General features: G+C 42.5%; 1 protein-coding gene across 6 annotated transcripts in view; it reads left to right on the forward strand.

Annotated features, from left to right (window-relative positions):
* The first annotated feature begins 754 nt into the window (after positions 1-754).
* The window catches only part of LOC135542362 (chromodomain-helicase-DNA-binding protein 6-like), a 59,283-nt gene continuing 43,189 nt past the window's right edge, over positions 755-16,848 (forward strand). For 5 of the 6 annotated variants that reach the window (XM_064969281.1, XM_064969284.1, XM_064969283.1 and 2 more), the window contains exons 1-7: positions 755-2,382; positions 2,485-2,543; positions 3,435-3,552; positions 3,860-3,961; positions 4,117-4,251; positions 4,537-4,658; positions 8,165-8,408. In XM_064969281.1, coding sequence (XP_064825353.1) covers positions 2,293-2,382; positions 2,485-2,543; positions 3,435-3,552; positions 3,860-3,961; positions 4,117-4,251; positions 4,537-4,658; positions 8,165-8,408 — 870 coding nt within the window. In that variant the 5' untranslated portion in view covers positions 755-2,292. The remainder of the gene's footprint in view (positions 2,383-2,484; positions 2,544-3,434; positions 3,553-3,859; positions 3,962-4,116; positions 4,252-4,536; positions 4,659-8,164; positions 8,409-16,848) is intronic. The other variant, XM_064969282.1, reaches the window with a different exon arrangement.

The following is a 16,848-nucleotide window of genomic DNA, read 5'->3' on the forward strand; positions in this document are numbered from 1 at the left end:
GGCGACAACATCAAGCTCCAGAACATTGAAGCTGTAAAACAGGAAAAAAATAATAATAATTGAAGACATTACAACCTTGCACAACATCAATTCACCTCCCAGGTTTAGATAAGAAGAATAACCTCATACAATGCAATGAAAAATGATATTCACCTGAAGTGCTGGTACTACTTGATGAGGCAGAAGCACCAGTGGCCACTGCCGTTATCACAATTCAGGTCCACACGTGTTTCCCCAACTCCATAGTTGCTGAGGAAATGGTGCATGTAGTTGATGACTGCGCTGCTGCCTTTGCTGGATGACAGACAATCAATCAAGTAGTTGACTTGTTGTATTCCTTCACAGCAGATACCAAATAAGCCAAACTTGTGAGAAGTTAAAAAGTAGATGGGACCTGGCTGCATAGGGTCAGAAGGATAGTGCATCTGCAAACAACAAAAGAACATTAAGATAAATTACAATGAATTGTCTCACCCTTGTCAATCTGCCTTTACACTGATCAGTGAAAAGTATTTGCCTGCCTCCCGTATATTATTTCTCTATATATATGATCTTTGAAAGACAGGGTCCTGAAAAAGGTTTATATACACACACACACAAAAAAAAAAAAAAAAAAAAAAAAAATATATATATATATATATATATATATATATATAAATATATATATCTATATATTTTTTTTATATATATATATATATATATATATATATATATAAAATATATATCTATATATATATATATTTTTGTGTGTGTATATAAACTTTTTTCAGGACCCTGTCTTTCAAAGATCATTCGTAAAAATCCATGTAACTTCACAGATCTTCATTGTGAAGGGTTTAAACACTGTTACCCATGCTTGTTAAATTAACCATAAACAATTCATGAACATGCACCCGTGGAACAGTCGTTAAGACACTAACAGCTTACAGACGATAGGCAATTAAGGTCACAGTTATGAAAACTTAAGACACTAAAGAGGCCTTTCTACTGACTCTGAAAAATACCAAAAGAAGATACCCAGATCCCTGCTCATCTGCATGAATGTGCCTTAGGCATGCTGCAAGGAGATAGGAGGACTGCAGATGTGGCCAGAGCAATAAATTGCAATGTACGTACTGTGAGATGCCTAAGACAGCCCCTAAGACAGTTGATCGTCCTCACAGTGGCAGACCACGTGTAACACCTGCACAGGATCGATACATCTGAACATCACACCTGCGGGACAGGTACATGATGGAAACAACTGCCTGAGATGCACCAGGAACACACAATCCCTCCATCAGTGCTCAGACTGTTTGCAATAGGCTGAGAGAGGCTGGACTGAAGGCTTGTAGGCCTGTTGTAAGGCAGGTCCACACCAGACATCACCGGCAACAACGTCGCCTGTGGGCACAAACCCACAATCCCTGTACCAGACAGGACTGGCAAAAAGTGCTCTTCACTAACGAGTCGTGGTTTCGTCTCACCAGAGGTGATGGTCGGATTCGCATTTATAGTCGAAGGAATGAGCGCTACACCGAGGCCTGTACTCTGGAGCGTCATGGTCTGGAGCGGTTTGTCATAGCATCATCGGACTCCGCTTGTTGTCATTGCAGGCAATCTCAATGCTGTGCGTTACAGGGAAGACATCCTCCTCCCTCATGTGGTACCCTTCCTGCAGGCTCATCCTGACATAACCCTCCAGCATGACAATGACACCAGCCACACTGCTCGTTCTGTGCTTGATTTCCTGCAAGACAGGAATGTCAGTGTTCTGCCATGGCCAGCGAAGAGCCCGGATCTCAATCCCATTGAGCACATCTGGGACCTGTTGGATCGGAGGGTGGAACTTGCAGGTGCCTTGGTGGAAGAGTGGAGTAACATCTCACAGCAAAAACTGGCAAATCTGGTGCAGTCTATGAGGAGGAGATGCACTGAAGTACTTAATGCAGCTGGTGGCCACACCAGATACTGACTGTTACTTTTGATTTTGAGCCCCCCCTTTGTTCAGGGACACATTATTCCATTTCTGTTGGTCACATGTCTGTGGAACTTGTTCAGTTTGTCTCAGTTGTTGGATCTTCTTATGTTCATACAAATATTTACACATGTTAAGTTTGCTGAAAATCAACCCAGTCGAGAGGATGTTTCTTTTTTTGCTGAGTTTATATCTGTCCATCTGTCTATGTCCATCAGTATAAAGGAGGAGATGTTGCTGACTTGTTGAGCAAAATCAAAGCTGCAATGCATCCTGATGTCTTTGCTTGCTGTTTCAGTGACCCCCTCAGTAAGCCCAAGCACCTTGTGTGAGTAATGCCCCCTCTCCCCCCTGTCACAGGAGCCCCTGAAGATGAGGCAAACATTATTGAGAAAATCCTGTCGGTTCGAACTGTGAAGAAAGAGGTATGCCTGCCGCCTGACATTAACAAGCACACACACACAGACACTAGCAACAAGGTGTGCGTGGATAAGATTATTTGATGGTTTTTTTCCTCTTCTTTTGAGGCGTCCCCTGAGGATACAACTGAGGAGTCGGAGGAGTTTTATGTCAAGTACAGAAATTTGTAAGTGTGCTTAACAGTAGCTAGGTGGAAGACCCCAATACCATTGGTCTCTTTGATAACAGATGGTCGGTCTGTCAACAGACGGTCTGTTTTTTTGGTGTATGACACATGTTCAAGCGCTCAAGGTTTTCATAGCTGCACCTTTCAAAGTGAGCTTTTTCTCATGTTTAGCTGTGTTCAATGTACTTCTATGTTCTTAAATCCGCCACTTGATGTTTTTATACTGTGGGATTGCTTTTGAACCTCTAAGAGTCTACACTGTGGACAGGGGGGTCTACTAAGCTAACATATGGATTGTTTTAAGATAGTCATTCCATGGATCATTTTCTATTTGATTTTGAAATGTAGGACCCATGTAGGTATAAAAAAAGACCTACAAATTATTTGATGAAACGTTGAATTTGGCCTTACTGCAATTAGCCCATTAAACACATTGAAGATTACATTCATACCTGGGAAAACGGATAGTAAAAAAAAATTCAAAAGGAAGTATGTTTTGAAGTGTCTGTCATACTGTATATCTGAGAGATATAAGAAAGCTCAGGAAATGTATACGGAAAGAAATTCCACAAATTAACTTTTAACAAGGCACACCTGTTAATTGAAATGCATTCCAGGTGACTACCTCATGAAGCTGGTTGAGAGAATGCCAAGAGTGTGCAAAGCTGTCATCAAGGCAAAGTGTGGCTACTTTTGAAAAATCTTGTTTAACACATTAATCTACAATGTAGAAAATATTAAATATAAAGAAAAACCCTTGAATGAGTAGGTGTGCAAACTGCTTTTGCACCCTTTTGCCTAATTACTCTCATTTCAATAAAGTTGAAGGTCAATGTACCCCTTGCCCCCTTGAATATTTTAATTGAACCATCCTACCACTTTTGCTCATAGCTCCTACCTGCATTGTAAATGGGCGACATTGGAGGAGTTGGAGAAGGACCCTCGCATCCAGCAAAAAATCAAGCGCTTCAGGACTAAGCATGCCCAAATGAAGCACATATTTGTTGAGGTGAGGCTACTCTTATGTTCTTCTGACATAATTTCATGATTTTATGTATATAAAAACTTTTTTTTTACGTCATATGAAAATGTACTGTATGGCTAAGCTGCAACAGTGGATTTTATTTGTAGTGGTATCTGTATTTAGCATCAAACATATATTTTGTTTTCCGCGAAGTACAAATGTACACCAATACAAAAAAACTGTCCCATCGTAGCCATTCAATACATTTTCATATGACATAAAAAAATAAACGCATAACTATGTAAGGAATCACATGAAAAGGATGATATTGATTGTCTACTCCTCCTTGTAGCCGAATGAAGACCTCTTTAACCCTGACTACATAGAAGTGGATAGAGTTTTGGAGGTGGCCATCACTACAGACACAGAGACAGGAGAGGTGAGCCAGGGAGAGGTGAGCCAGTTGCTCACCACAAGTGAGGGGTGTTTGTGTGTTCGGACACATGTGCTTCAGTCAGTGTATCTGACTGACTCACTAGCTAATTGTGTGTCTGTGTGTCTGACTCATTGACTGTCACTGTCTCGCTGCATGCATGTGTGTGTTTACAGGAGGTGACACACTACCTGGTGAAGTGGTGCTCCCTGTCCTATGAGGAGGCTACATGGGAGCTTCAGGAAGATGTGGACCCGGTGAAGATTCGGGAGTTTGAGGAGATCAAGAGAATCCCTGAATTCAAATTTGTGGTGAGTGGGAAAGAGTAACTCCTTCCCCTGTAATTTACAACATTTGTTCCTTTGTTTAAAAATTAAATTAACAATCAGCAATGTGTCTGAATTGGATGTTCTGTTTTTGAAGAGTAGCTTTTGATGTGTCTGTGTGTGACTATGAGAGTTGGTCAGGTATTCTGTGCATTTGTGGGCGTGCGCAGTACGTGTACCTGTCCAGTCCACCTCAATGTGTGTGTGATGCTGTTATTTGAGATTGCCAATCCGTGTGTGTGTGTGTGCGCACGTGTGCACTCTGAGTAGGAAAGGCCTCAGCCAGACAAGTGGCAGAAGCTGGACAAATCCAAAGACTATCGAAACGGGAACCAGCTGAGAGAGTACCAGCTGGAGGGAATGAATTGGCTGCTCTTCAACTGGTACAACAGGTAAGAAAACTGCAACTCCTCCTCCCCCAAATATATACATAGTCCCCCTATGAATAGTAGACTTACTGCTCAGGTAGTAATCCACCACTAAAAACTTCTCGTAGATAAACAATCTGAAACATGCATGAGCGCACCAGCTGTTCTGGAAGACTGTGATCACGCTCTCCGCAGCCGATGTGATTAAGACCTTTAAACAGGTCAACAGACGGATTCCCAGGATGTGTACTGCGAGCATGCGCTGACCAACTGGCAAGTGACATTTTCAACCTCTCCCTGTCTGAGTCTGTAATACCAACATGTTTTACGCAGAACACCATAGTGCCTGTGCCCAAGAACACTAAGGTAATCTGCTTAAATGACTACCGACCCGTAGCACTCACATCTAGCCATGAAGTGCTTTGAAAGGTTGGTCATGGCTCACAACACCATTTTCCCAGAAACCCTAGACCCACTCCAATTTGCATAGCGTCCCCAACAGATCCACAGATGCAATCTCTATTGCACTCCACACTGCCCTTTCTCACCTGGACAAAAGGAACACGTTGGAATGCTATTAATTGACTGTAGCCTATCCAGCGTTCAACACCATAGTGCCCTCAAAGCTCATCAATAAGCTAAGAACCCTGGGACTAAACACCTCCCTCTGCAACTGACTGACTTCCTGACGGGCCACTCCCAGGTGGTAAGGGTAGGTAACAACACATCCGCCACGCTGATCCTCAACACAGTGGCCTGTCAGTGGCCCCCCACAGTTCCCTCCTGTACTCCCTCCTGTACTCCCTGTTCACTCATGCCAGGACAACAACCTCTCCTTCAACGTGATCAAGACAAAGGAAATGATTGTGGACTACAGGAAAAAGTGGACCGAGCCCGCCCCCATTGTCATCGACGGGGCTCCAGTGGAGCAGGTTGAGAGCTTCAAGTTCCTTGGTGTCCACATCACCAACAAACTAACATGGTCCAAGCACCCGAATACAGTTGTGAAGAGGGCACAACCAAACCCCCTCAGGATTTGCCATGGGTCCTCAGATCCTCAAAAGGTTCTACAGCTGCACCATCGAGGGCACCCTGACTGGTTGCATCACTGCCTGGAATGGCAACTGCTCGGCCTCCGACCACAAGGCACCACAGAGGATAGTGCGAACGGCCCAGTACATCATTGGGGCCAAGCTTCCTTCCATCCAGGACCTCTATACCAGGCGGTGTCAGAGGAAGGCCCTAAAAATTGTCAAAGACTCCAGCCACCCTAGTCATAGACTGTTCTCTCTACTACCGCATGGCATGCTGTACCGGTGCACCAAGTCTAGGTCCAAGAGGCTTCTAAACAGCTTCTACCCCCAAGCCAAAAGACTCCTGAACATCTAGTCAAATGGCTGCCCAGACTATTTGCATTGCTCCCCCTCTTTACACCACTGCTACTCTGTTGCAATCTATGCATAGTCTTTTTAATAACTCTACCTACATGTACATACTACCTCAACCAACCGGTGCCGCCGTACATCGACTCTATCAGTACCCCCCAGTATATAGTCTCGCTATTGTTATTTTACTGCTGCTCTTTAATTACATCTTACTTTTATCTCTTATTCTTATCCATATATATTTTTTAACTGCATTGTTGTTTAGGGGCTCGTAAGTAAGCATTTCACTGTAAGGTCTTCACCTGTTGTTTTTGTCGCGTGTGGCTAATAAAATTTGATTTGATGTGTGAGGAAATACGTATTTCTAAGGTTTTGATCAGTCACCATGGTCAAATAGTTTGCCATGGCGTACTGTCAATTTGGGGCCAGATAGCACTGCAATTTGCTTTGTGCTTGTTTCCCAATAGGTAATGTAGTTTTGTTTTGACTTTGTTGTAATTTGGTTTATTCTGATTGATTGGCTGTTCTGGTCCTGAGGCTTCAGTGTGCTCGTTGAACAGGTTTGTGAACTCAACACCAGGACCAGCTGGATAAGTGGACTCTTGTCTTTGCTCAGATCTTGCATTGCAGGGCTTGGTAATGCTATGAGAGTGGATCACTGTATTTATTTTTTTTTTCATTTATTTTTTACTCGTGGCTATTGGCCTAAATTTCCTCTGGACATGTAGGAGAATCTTATAGAACTCTGCATGCAGGGTTAAAGTGGGGTGAAATCTGAAATCTTGTTTTGCAAGTGTACCCCACAACTCGCTGCCATAAAGTGCAATTGGTTCATTGACACATTCAATTTGTTTTGTCCAAATTTTAATTGGTATTTCAATTTTAATTAATTTTTAATGGTGTAGAATACCCTGTGTTCATTCACCTCATTTAGGTGTCCAGTTGAGTTTATTTTTAAACCAAAGTAATTGTAGTCTGTGCAATTCTTTATGTAGTTGTACCTGGAGATCTGGATCTTCTCTGGAAAATCAATATTTTACTGCCAAGGCCCAGGTCTGGCAGTACTGCTCTAGCAGTACTGCCCCCTGGCACATTTTCTGGTTGGTGCTCACATTGCCTTGATTGCTTTTTTTCCTTACAAATAATAACATTGGACATGTGAGTTCCAATGAAAGTAAGTGCCTTATTTTCTCTATATTGTGTTGTCGTTTCTGTTGTAAGCATACTGTATGTATGGAGCATAATGCATTTACTGTTTTATTTACACATTTTCAAGTACTGGTGACAGATTATGCATTCCAATTCTTGCATAGTTTGTAATGGACACATGATGTGTGTAAAATACTTTTTTGAATGTTGAAGTTTAGAACTCTTACATTATAATACTACCAAACTCTTACATTATAATACTACCGAACAGGTTACTGTTCACACAAATGCCTCTGTAATTGTCTCACTCACTCACTCACTCACTCACTCACTCACTCACTCACTCACTCAAATCAAAGACCCAAAACATATGTTAACACATGGTGAATAGCACATGCTGCAAAAGCACGTGGTGAAATTCCTCTGTCATAAAACGCCATGCCCCCTTCATACATTTTTGGACAGTTAGCATCCTAGATAGACTACTAACTCATTGAAACCAGGCATGATCAAAAGGGGGAGATCCGGTGTTAAAATTAACTCTTGTGACAGACTATTAACATTTAATCTGTCAAGTTTGAGATGGGGATGATATCTTCTGGTGCGGTGGTGGATTAACTTTGCACTATTAACCTGTGAAATATTTGCATCCAAAACATCAGATGCCTCCATGACATGTTGTCATTCTGTGCTGCCTGGATTGTAAACAGGTGGGCTTCTTGGGAAGGTGCTGGGGACTGGCTTTGGCAGAGGCTTCATGACAGTTGGTACTTATCTGTTACTTCCATTCAGTACAGATTTGAAAACCTCATCCCCCCCAAAATCAAACCGAGTTGGCAGGCAGGCACTCATGAGATTTGGTTCTAGGTTCGGAGATTAGCTCTACTCTCCCTCAGCAGGCCACTGATTGTCACCCCTCACCCCTTTTAGTTTTCTTTGATGAAAATATTTTTGTGTGTTTGACATCACCATGTTTTCCCGACTCTTCCTATACAGGAAGAACTGCATCCTTGCTGACGAGATGGGCCTTGGGAAGACCATCCAGTCCATCACCTTCCTCTTTGAGATGTTCTCCATGGGCCTGCGGGGACCCTTCCTCATCATCGCCCCCCTTTCCACCATCACCAACTGGGAGAGGGAGTTCCGCACCTGGACTGAGATCAACGTCATTGTCTACCACGGCAGCCAGATCAGCCGCCAGATGATCCACCAGTATGAGATGTACCACAAGGACCAGCAGGTGAGCTTACATGGTCTGTGTGTGTGAGACAGTAGGCAGCTGCGAGATGTACCCAGCAGGTGAGCTAACATGGTCTGTGTGTGTGAGACAGTAGGCAGCTGCGAGATGTACCCAGCAGGTGAGCTAACATGGTCTGTGTGTGTGAGACAGTAGGCAGCTGCGAGATGTATCACAAGGACCAGCAGGTGAGATAACATGGTCTGTGTGTGTGAGACAGTAGGCAGCTCGAGATGTACTCAGCAGGCCCAGCAGGTGAGCTAACATGGTCTGTGTGTGTGAGACAGTAGGCAGCTGCGAGATGTACCTAGCAGGCCCAGCAGGTGAGACAATGGTGTGTGCATGTGTGAGGGTATGTGTGGATGTGAGACTATGCTGGGCAGATGCAGTGTGCATGCATACTAAAATGCAAAGGTTCCTGAGGTGAGCCATTGAATGTGTTTGTATGAAATTGCACCACTGTGTACGTGTGTTTGAATCTACACAAGATATGCAGATGTAATGTGTTTTTTCCCTATGGGTCGAACAGAAGCTGTGTATATGTATGAATCTTCAGAAGACAAAAGGGTGAGCCTTTGCTTGTCTGCTGGATGTACAGTGCCTTTGGAAAGTATTCATACCCCTTGACTTTTTGCAAATATTGTTACGTTACAGCCTTATTCTAGAATGGACCATTTTTTTAAATATATATTTTTTCCTCACCAGTTCTACACACAATACCCCACAATGACAAAGCAAAAACATTTTGTAAAAATAAAACATGCAAATGTATTACAAATAAACATAAATATCACATTTACATAAGTAATTAGACCCTTTACTCAGTACTTTGGCTGCGATTACAGCCTCGTCTTGGGTATGACGCTACAAGCTTGGCACACCTGTATTTGGGGAGTTTATCCCATTCTTCTCTGCAGATTCTCTCAAGCTCTGTCAGGTTGGATGGGGAGCGTCTCTGCACAGCTATTTTCAGGTCTCTCTGGAGATGTTCGATTGGGCCACTCAAGGACATTCAGAGATTTGTCCAGAAGCTAGGGTCGTAGTCCTGTTGGAAGGTGAACCTTCACCCCAGTCTGAGGTCCTTGGCACTCTGGAGCAGATTTTCATCAAGGATCTCTGTATTTTGCTCCATTGCTCTTTCCCTCGATCCTGATTAGTTTCCCAGTCCCCGCCGCCGAAAGACTTCCCCACAGCATGATGCTGCCACTACCATGCTTCACCGTAGGGATGATGCCAGGTTTAATCCAGACATGACGCTTGGCATCAGGCCAAAGAGCCTTGTTTCTCATGGTCTGAGAGTCCTTTAGGTGCCTTTCGGCAAACTCCAAGCGGGCCGTCATGTACCTTTTTACTGAGGAGTGGCTTCAGTCTGGCCATTCTAAAGGCCTGATAGCTGGAATGCTGCAGAGATGGTTGTCGTTCTGGAAGGATCTCCCATCTCCACAGAGGAACTCTGGAGCTCTGTCAGTGACCATAGGGTTCTTCGTCAACTCCCTGACCAATGCCCTCCCCTAATTGCTCAGTTTGGCTAGAACTGTGTTCTTGGGGACCTAGAATGCTGCATATATTTTTTTTAGTACCCTTCCCCAGATCTGTGCCTCGACACAATCCTGTCTCTGTGTTCTACGGACGATTCCTTCGACGTCATGGCTTGGTTTTTGCTCTGACATGCACTGTCAAGCTGTGGGACCTTGTTCAATCAATTGAATTTACCACAAGTGGACTCCAATCAAGTTGTAGAAATATCTCAACGATGATCAATGGAAACAGGAGGCACCTGAGCTCAGTTTTGAGTCTCATAGCAAAGGGTCTGAATATTTATGCAATAAAACCTGTTTTCGCTTTGTCGTTATGGGGTATTTTGTGTAGATTGCGGGGGGAAAAATTGATTTTATCCATTTTAGAATGTAATTTTTATTTTACCTTTATTTAACTAGGCAAGTCAGTTAAGAACAAATCCTTATTTTCAATGACAGCCTAGGAACAGTGGGTTAACTTCCTTGTTCAGGGGAAGAATGACAGATTTTTACTTTGTCAGCTCGGGGATTCGATCTTGCAACCTTTCGTTATTCGTCCACCGCTCTAACGCTCTAAACAAAATGTGGGAAAAGTTGAGGTGTCTGAATACTTTCCGAATCGAATGCGCTGGGCCTGCGGAAATCGACTAGGGGTTTAAACCAAGACTTGGACCACACACACTCTACCGAATACAGTAGTCAGGGGAAGTTAAATATTGATTGCTTTGCAACTCTCGCACTTAGTAATTGATTCCTTCCATACCACTCATTCATCTTGTTGTGTAATGTTCATTTCCAATGACCGAAGAACACGTTTGTTTGATCTATAATTTCCCTTCATATGACAAGGATTGAAAATGATTTTCTAGTAGACTGTCGACATGAATTGTAGGGTTGCACATTTTGGGGATTATTCAGAGGTGGACACTTTCTGTGGGAATATATGGGAATTAACGGGCATACAGTGGGGCAAAAAAGTATTTAGTCAGCCACCAGTTGTGCATGTTCTCCCACTTCAAAAGATGAGAGAGGCCTGTAATTTTCATCATAGGTACACTTCAACTATGACAGACAAAATTAGAAAAAAAATCCAGAATATCACATTGTAGGATTTTTTATAAATTTATTTGCAAATTATGGTGGAAAATAAGTACCCGTGGGGTCAAAATGATCACATGAACGGTGAGCAAAAATCCCAGAACTACACGGGGGGACCTAGTGAATGACCTGCAGAGAGCTGGGACCAAAGTAACAAAGCCTACCATCAGTAACACACTACGCCGCCAGGGACTCAAATCCTGCAGTGCCAGACGTGTCCCCCTGCTTAAGCCAGTACATGTCCAGGCCCATCTGAAGTTTGCTAGAGAGCCATTTGGATGATCCAGAAGAAGATTGGGAGAATGTCAGATGGTCATATGGTCAAAATAGAACTTTTCGTTAAAAACTCAACTCGTCGTGTTTGGAGGACAAAGAATGCTGAGTTGCATCCAAAGAACACCATACCTACTGTGAAGCATGAGGGTGGAAGCATCATGCTTTGGGGCTGTTTTTCTGCAAAGGGACCAGGACGACTGATCCGTGTAAAGAAAAGAATGAATGGGGCCATGTATCGTGAGATTTTGAGTGAAAACCTCCTTCCATCAGCAAGGGCATTGAAGATGAAACGTGGCTGGGTCTTTCAGCATGACAAGGATCCCAAACACACCACCCGGGCAACGAAGGAGTGGCTTCGTAAGAAGCATTTCAAGGTCCTGGAATGGCCGAGCCAGTCTCCAGATCTCAACCCCATAGAAAATCTTTGGGAGTTGAAAGTCCGTGTTGCCCAGCAACAGCCGCAAAACATCACTGCTCTAGAGGAGATCTGCATGGAGGAATGGGCCAAAATACCAGCAACAGTGTGTGAAAACCTTGTGAAGACTTACAGAAAACGTTTGACCTCTGTCATTGCAATCAAAGGGTATATAACAAAGTATTGAGAAACTTTTGTTATTGACCAAATACTTATTTTCCACCATCATTTGCAAATAAATTCATAAAAAAATCCTACAATGTGATTTTCTGGATTTTCTTTCTCATTTTGTCTGTCATAGTTGAAGTGTACCTATGATGAAAATTACAGGCCTCTCTCATCTTTTTAAGTGGGAGAACATGCACAATTGGTGGCTGACTAAATACTTTTTTGCCCCACTGTATATGTAATTAATATTAATACCATTTAAATGTAGATGTTTTTTGCATTGGATATATTTACCATATCATATTGAGACATAAACCTTTTACCTTAACATAAGTAGACATAATTGCAAATTATTAAATCCTTCCAATATTTAGTTACGAATTGAACTTTAAATGAGTTGAGTCTTCACATGGGATGATTTCACTGAACAACAAAAGGGTATATTAAATGATCCCCAATGATCCATCACATCTCCCAAAAACATTTTCAACATACATTTTTAAAACGATAGTCTAGAAACTAAGGCTTAGGTTGTCTTTCTCTACAGGCTTCCATGTCTTCTCCCTGAACTTCCTCAATGTCCACCTCTTGAACATCAGCCTCTGAGGCCTCATCTTCACTGTCACTTTCCGACCTCGTTGAGGATGGCTCATTGTCAGGCTCAAATTTGCCCGGATGGCCACCAATTTTTCAACCCTTGTATTGGTCAGCCTGTTGCGTGCTTTGGTGTGTGCGTGTGTGTTCCCAAACAAGGACCAGTTGCGCTCCGAGGTGGCTGATGTTGGTGGGATTTGGAGGATGATGGAGGCAACCGGGGAAAGAGCCTCAGATCCACAAAGTCCCTTCCACCAGGTGGCTGATGAGATATGTTGGCACGACTGCCATATTGCATCTCCATCCCAAAGCCCTTGCTTGGAAGTGTACTTCGCCAGACTGCCGAGAACCTTGCCCTCATCCAGGCAAAGGTGGCGAGACACGGTATTGATGACACCATACAGGTTGCTCTTGCCAGTATGGGCTTCAGGCAGAAGTCTTCACGCTTTTTGATATATTTCAGAACTGCTGTTTCCCTGCTTGGAGCAACAGTGAAGTAGGCAGGGCAGTACGGATTTCAAATCAAATTTTATTGGTCACATACACATGGTTAGCAGATGTTAATGCGAGTGTAGCGAAATGCTTGTGTTTTTAGTTCTCTTACATCTGCAAGCAGAGTCTGAAAATCAGACAGGATTGCATTGTCTCCCTCAATCCAGGCAATGGCTACTGCTATAGGTTTCAGGCTGCTTACCACTCTCTCCCAAAATATGGCCATTTCTTGGAGAGACTCCTTTCCCTCCAGGAGACTGTCAAACATGATGACAACACCACCCCAACGGGTGTTGCTGGGCAGATTCAATGTGGTGCTCTTATTCTTCTCACTTTGCTGCTATACCTTCATTACCTTTCGCATACCTAACCATTTCCTTGGCTCTCTTGTAGATTTTATCCATTGTTTTCAGTGCCATGATGTCCTGGAGGAGCAGGTTCAATGCATGAGCAGCACAGCCAATGGGTGTGATGTGAGGGTAGGAGTCCTCCACTTTAGACCAAGCAGCCCTCATGTTCGCAGCATTGTCTGTCACCAGTGCAAATACCTTCTGTGGTCCAAGGTCATTGCAGATGAGCTGAAGGCAGTCATCAATGTAGAGACTGGTGTGTCTGTCCCATGTCTGTGCTCTTGTAGAATACTGGTTGAGGGTTGGAGATGATGTAGTTAATCTTTCCTTGCCCATGAACATTCGACCACCCATCAGAGATGATTGCAATGGTCTGCTTTCTCTATGATTTACTTGACCTTCACTTTAACTTTGTTGAACACTAAAGCATGTCTAGTTGGAGGGGTGTATGCTGGGCGAAGAACAATCAGAAATCTCTTCCAATACACAATGTCTGTGAGCATCAGAGGTGAAACAGTTGCATACACAGCTCGAGCAAGACATTCATCAGCATTTCTCTGACTACATATTTCCAATAAGTTAAAAAAACTTCTGATTCCAGGAGGGCCATGAGCTGTTGCTATCAATAAGGTGTCTGATTCATCATTTTCACCTCGAATAGAAGTAGAGGAACTTTTGTGAGAGGTTTCTTGTTGTGAGCGCCGAGGGAACTTTGTGCACTTGGCCAGATTATTCTGCATCTTTGTTGTATTCTTCACAATTGATTTGGCACAGTATCCTCAAATGTACACAGCTTTTCCTTCTACATTAGCTGCTGTGAAATGTTTCCAGACATCAGATAGTGACCGTGGCATTTTCCTGTAGAGATTAGAATGTTTATTTAAAAAACAAAAACAAATACAGTTCCATGTAGAGTTAAGTAGTTAGATTAAGCAACTCCTTTGTAATATAAATGTTTTAAAATGAAACATGTATGGAAACAGGTGAATTACCACTCCACAGTTAGCAGGCTCAATCAAACTAAAACCCACATGGTAGCAAAAACTAACTAGCATAAATTGTTAACAAATTACAAATGATTTAAACACACTTTGCTGTAGGCTACTATTTACTAGTTAGCAAAACTCATGTATGTCATATAAAATATATTTACCCCACCCAGTATTGTAATCAAAACTTACCAGAAAGCATGTAGTCCTTGGCTCAGACAGTGTTGTAGTGTAGGCTCAATAGCATCTCATTAGTTAGCTGTACATGTGATGGAATGCACTGTGCATGCAGAGGGTTGCAATTCCATTGAATTAGGGCTAGTTTAACCAAAATATGCCACAAGACCTATAACTGCCTTGTGTATCCCACAAAAAAAGGTTCAAATCAAGTTTTATTGGTCACATACACATGGTTAGCAGATGTTAATGCGAGTGTAGCGAAATGCTTGTGATTCTCGTTCCAACAGTGCAGTAATATCTAACAAGTAATCTAACAATTCCCAACAACTACCTAATGCACATAAATCTAAAGGGGTGAATGAGAATATGTACATATAAGTACAGTGCCTTGCGAAAGTATTCAGCCCCCTTGAACTTTGCGACCTTTTGCCATATTTCAGGCTTCAAACATAAAGATATAAAACTGTATTTTTTTGTGAAGAATCAACAACAAGTGGGACACAATCATGAAGTGGAACGACATTTATTGGATATTTCAAACTTTTTTAACAAATCAAAAACTGAAAGATTGGGTGTGCAAAATTATTCATCCCCCTTAAGTTAATACTTTGTAGCGCCACCTTTTGCTGCGATTACAGCTGTAAGTCGCTTGGGGTATGTCTCTATCAGTTTTGCACATCGAGAGACTGACATTTTTTCCCATTCCTCCTTGCAAAACAGCTCGAGCTCACTGAGGTTGGATGGAGAGCATTTGTGAACAGCAGTTTTCAGTTCTTTCCACAGATTCTCGATTGGATTCAGGTCTGGACTTTGACTTGGCCATTCTAACACCTGGATATGTTTATTTTTGAACCATTCCATTGTAGATTTTGCTTTATGTTTTGGATCATTGTCTTGTTGGAAGACAAATCTCCGTCCCAATCTCAGGTCTTTTGCAGACTCCATCAGGTTTTCTTCCAGAATGGTCCTGTATTTGGCTCCATCCATCTTCCCATCAATTTTAACCATCTTCCCTGTCCCTGCTGAAGAAAAGCATGTCCCAAACCATGATGCTGCCACCACCATGTTTGACAGTGGGGATGGTGTGTTCATTGTGATAAGCTGTGTTGCTTTTACGCCAAACATAACGTTTTGCATTGTTGCCAAAAAGTTCAATTTTGGTTTCATCTGACCAGAGCACCTTCTTCCACATGTTTGGTGTGTCTCCCAGGTGGCTTGTGGCAAACTTTAAACAACACTTTTTATGGATATCTTTAAGAAATGGCTTTCTTCTTGCCACTTCCATAAATGCCAGATTTGTGCAATATACGACTGATTGTTGTCCTATGGACAGTCTCCCACCTCAGCTGTAGATCTCTGCAGTTCATCCAGAGTGATCATGGGCCTCTTGGCTGCATCTCTGATCAGTCTTCTCCTTGTATGAGCTGAAAGTTTAGAGGGACGGCCAGGTCTTGGTAGATTTGCAGTGGTCTGATACTCCTTCCATTTCAATATTATCGCTTGCACAGTGCTCCTTGGGATGTTTAAAGCTTGGGAAATATTTTTGTATCCAAATCCGGCTTTAAACTTCTTCACAACAGTATCTCGGACCTGCCTGGTGTGTTCCTTGTTCTTCATGATGCTCTCTGCGCTTTTAACGGACCTCTGAGACAATCACAGTGCAGGTGCATTTATACGGAGACTTGATTACACACAGGTGGATTGTATTTATCATCATTAGTCATTTAGGTCAACATTGGATCATTCAGAGATCCTCACTGAACTTCTGGAGAGAGTTTGCTGCACTGTAAGTAAAGGGGCTGAATAATTTTGCACGCCCAATTTTTCAGTTTTTGATTTGTTAAAAAGGTTTGTAATATCCAATAAATGTCGTTCCACTTCATGATTGTGTCCCACTTGTTGTTGATTCTTCACAAAAAAATACAGTTTTATATCTTCATGTTTGAAGCCTGAAATGTGGCAAAAGGTCGCAAAGTTCAAGGGGGCCAAATACTTTCGCAAGGCACTGTATATAATGTTTTTCAATGTTCGTCTGCTGCTTGGAAAACATCACAGTTGGAGATTTTCTTCATCATGAACCAGCGAGTGCCCAATTTACCACGCTAATGGCCCATCCCTTAAAGGGGCAACCGAAATATTCTCACCTAATGATTGTGCTTGATTTGAGCATGGATCACTCCTAAAAACGTATACTCATTAACCTTTAGTAATTTCTTATCATTTAAACACTCATACTTCAGTTCTTCTCTGTATGTGTGCTTCATTTCTACTTGTAATCCTCGTAGAAAAAAATATCAGTGTAGAGCCCTGAACTATAATAAATAAGCCATATCACTCAGCCTTTTGTGGCAGGGTAGGCATTTT

This window comes from Oncorhynchus masou, chromosome 6, assembly GCF_036934945.1.
Source record: "Oncorhynchus masou masou isolate Uvic2021 chromosome 6, UVic_Omas_1.1, whole genome shotgun sequence".
NCBI classification, from domain to species: domain Eukaryota; kingdom Metazoa; phylum Chordata; class Actinopteri; order Salmoniformes; family Salmonidae; genus Oncorhynchus; species Oncorhynchus masou.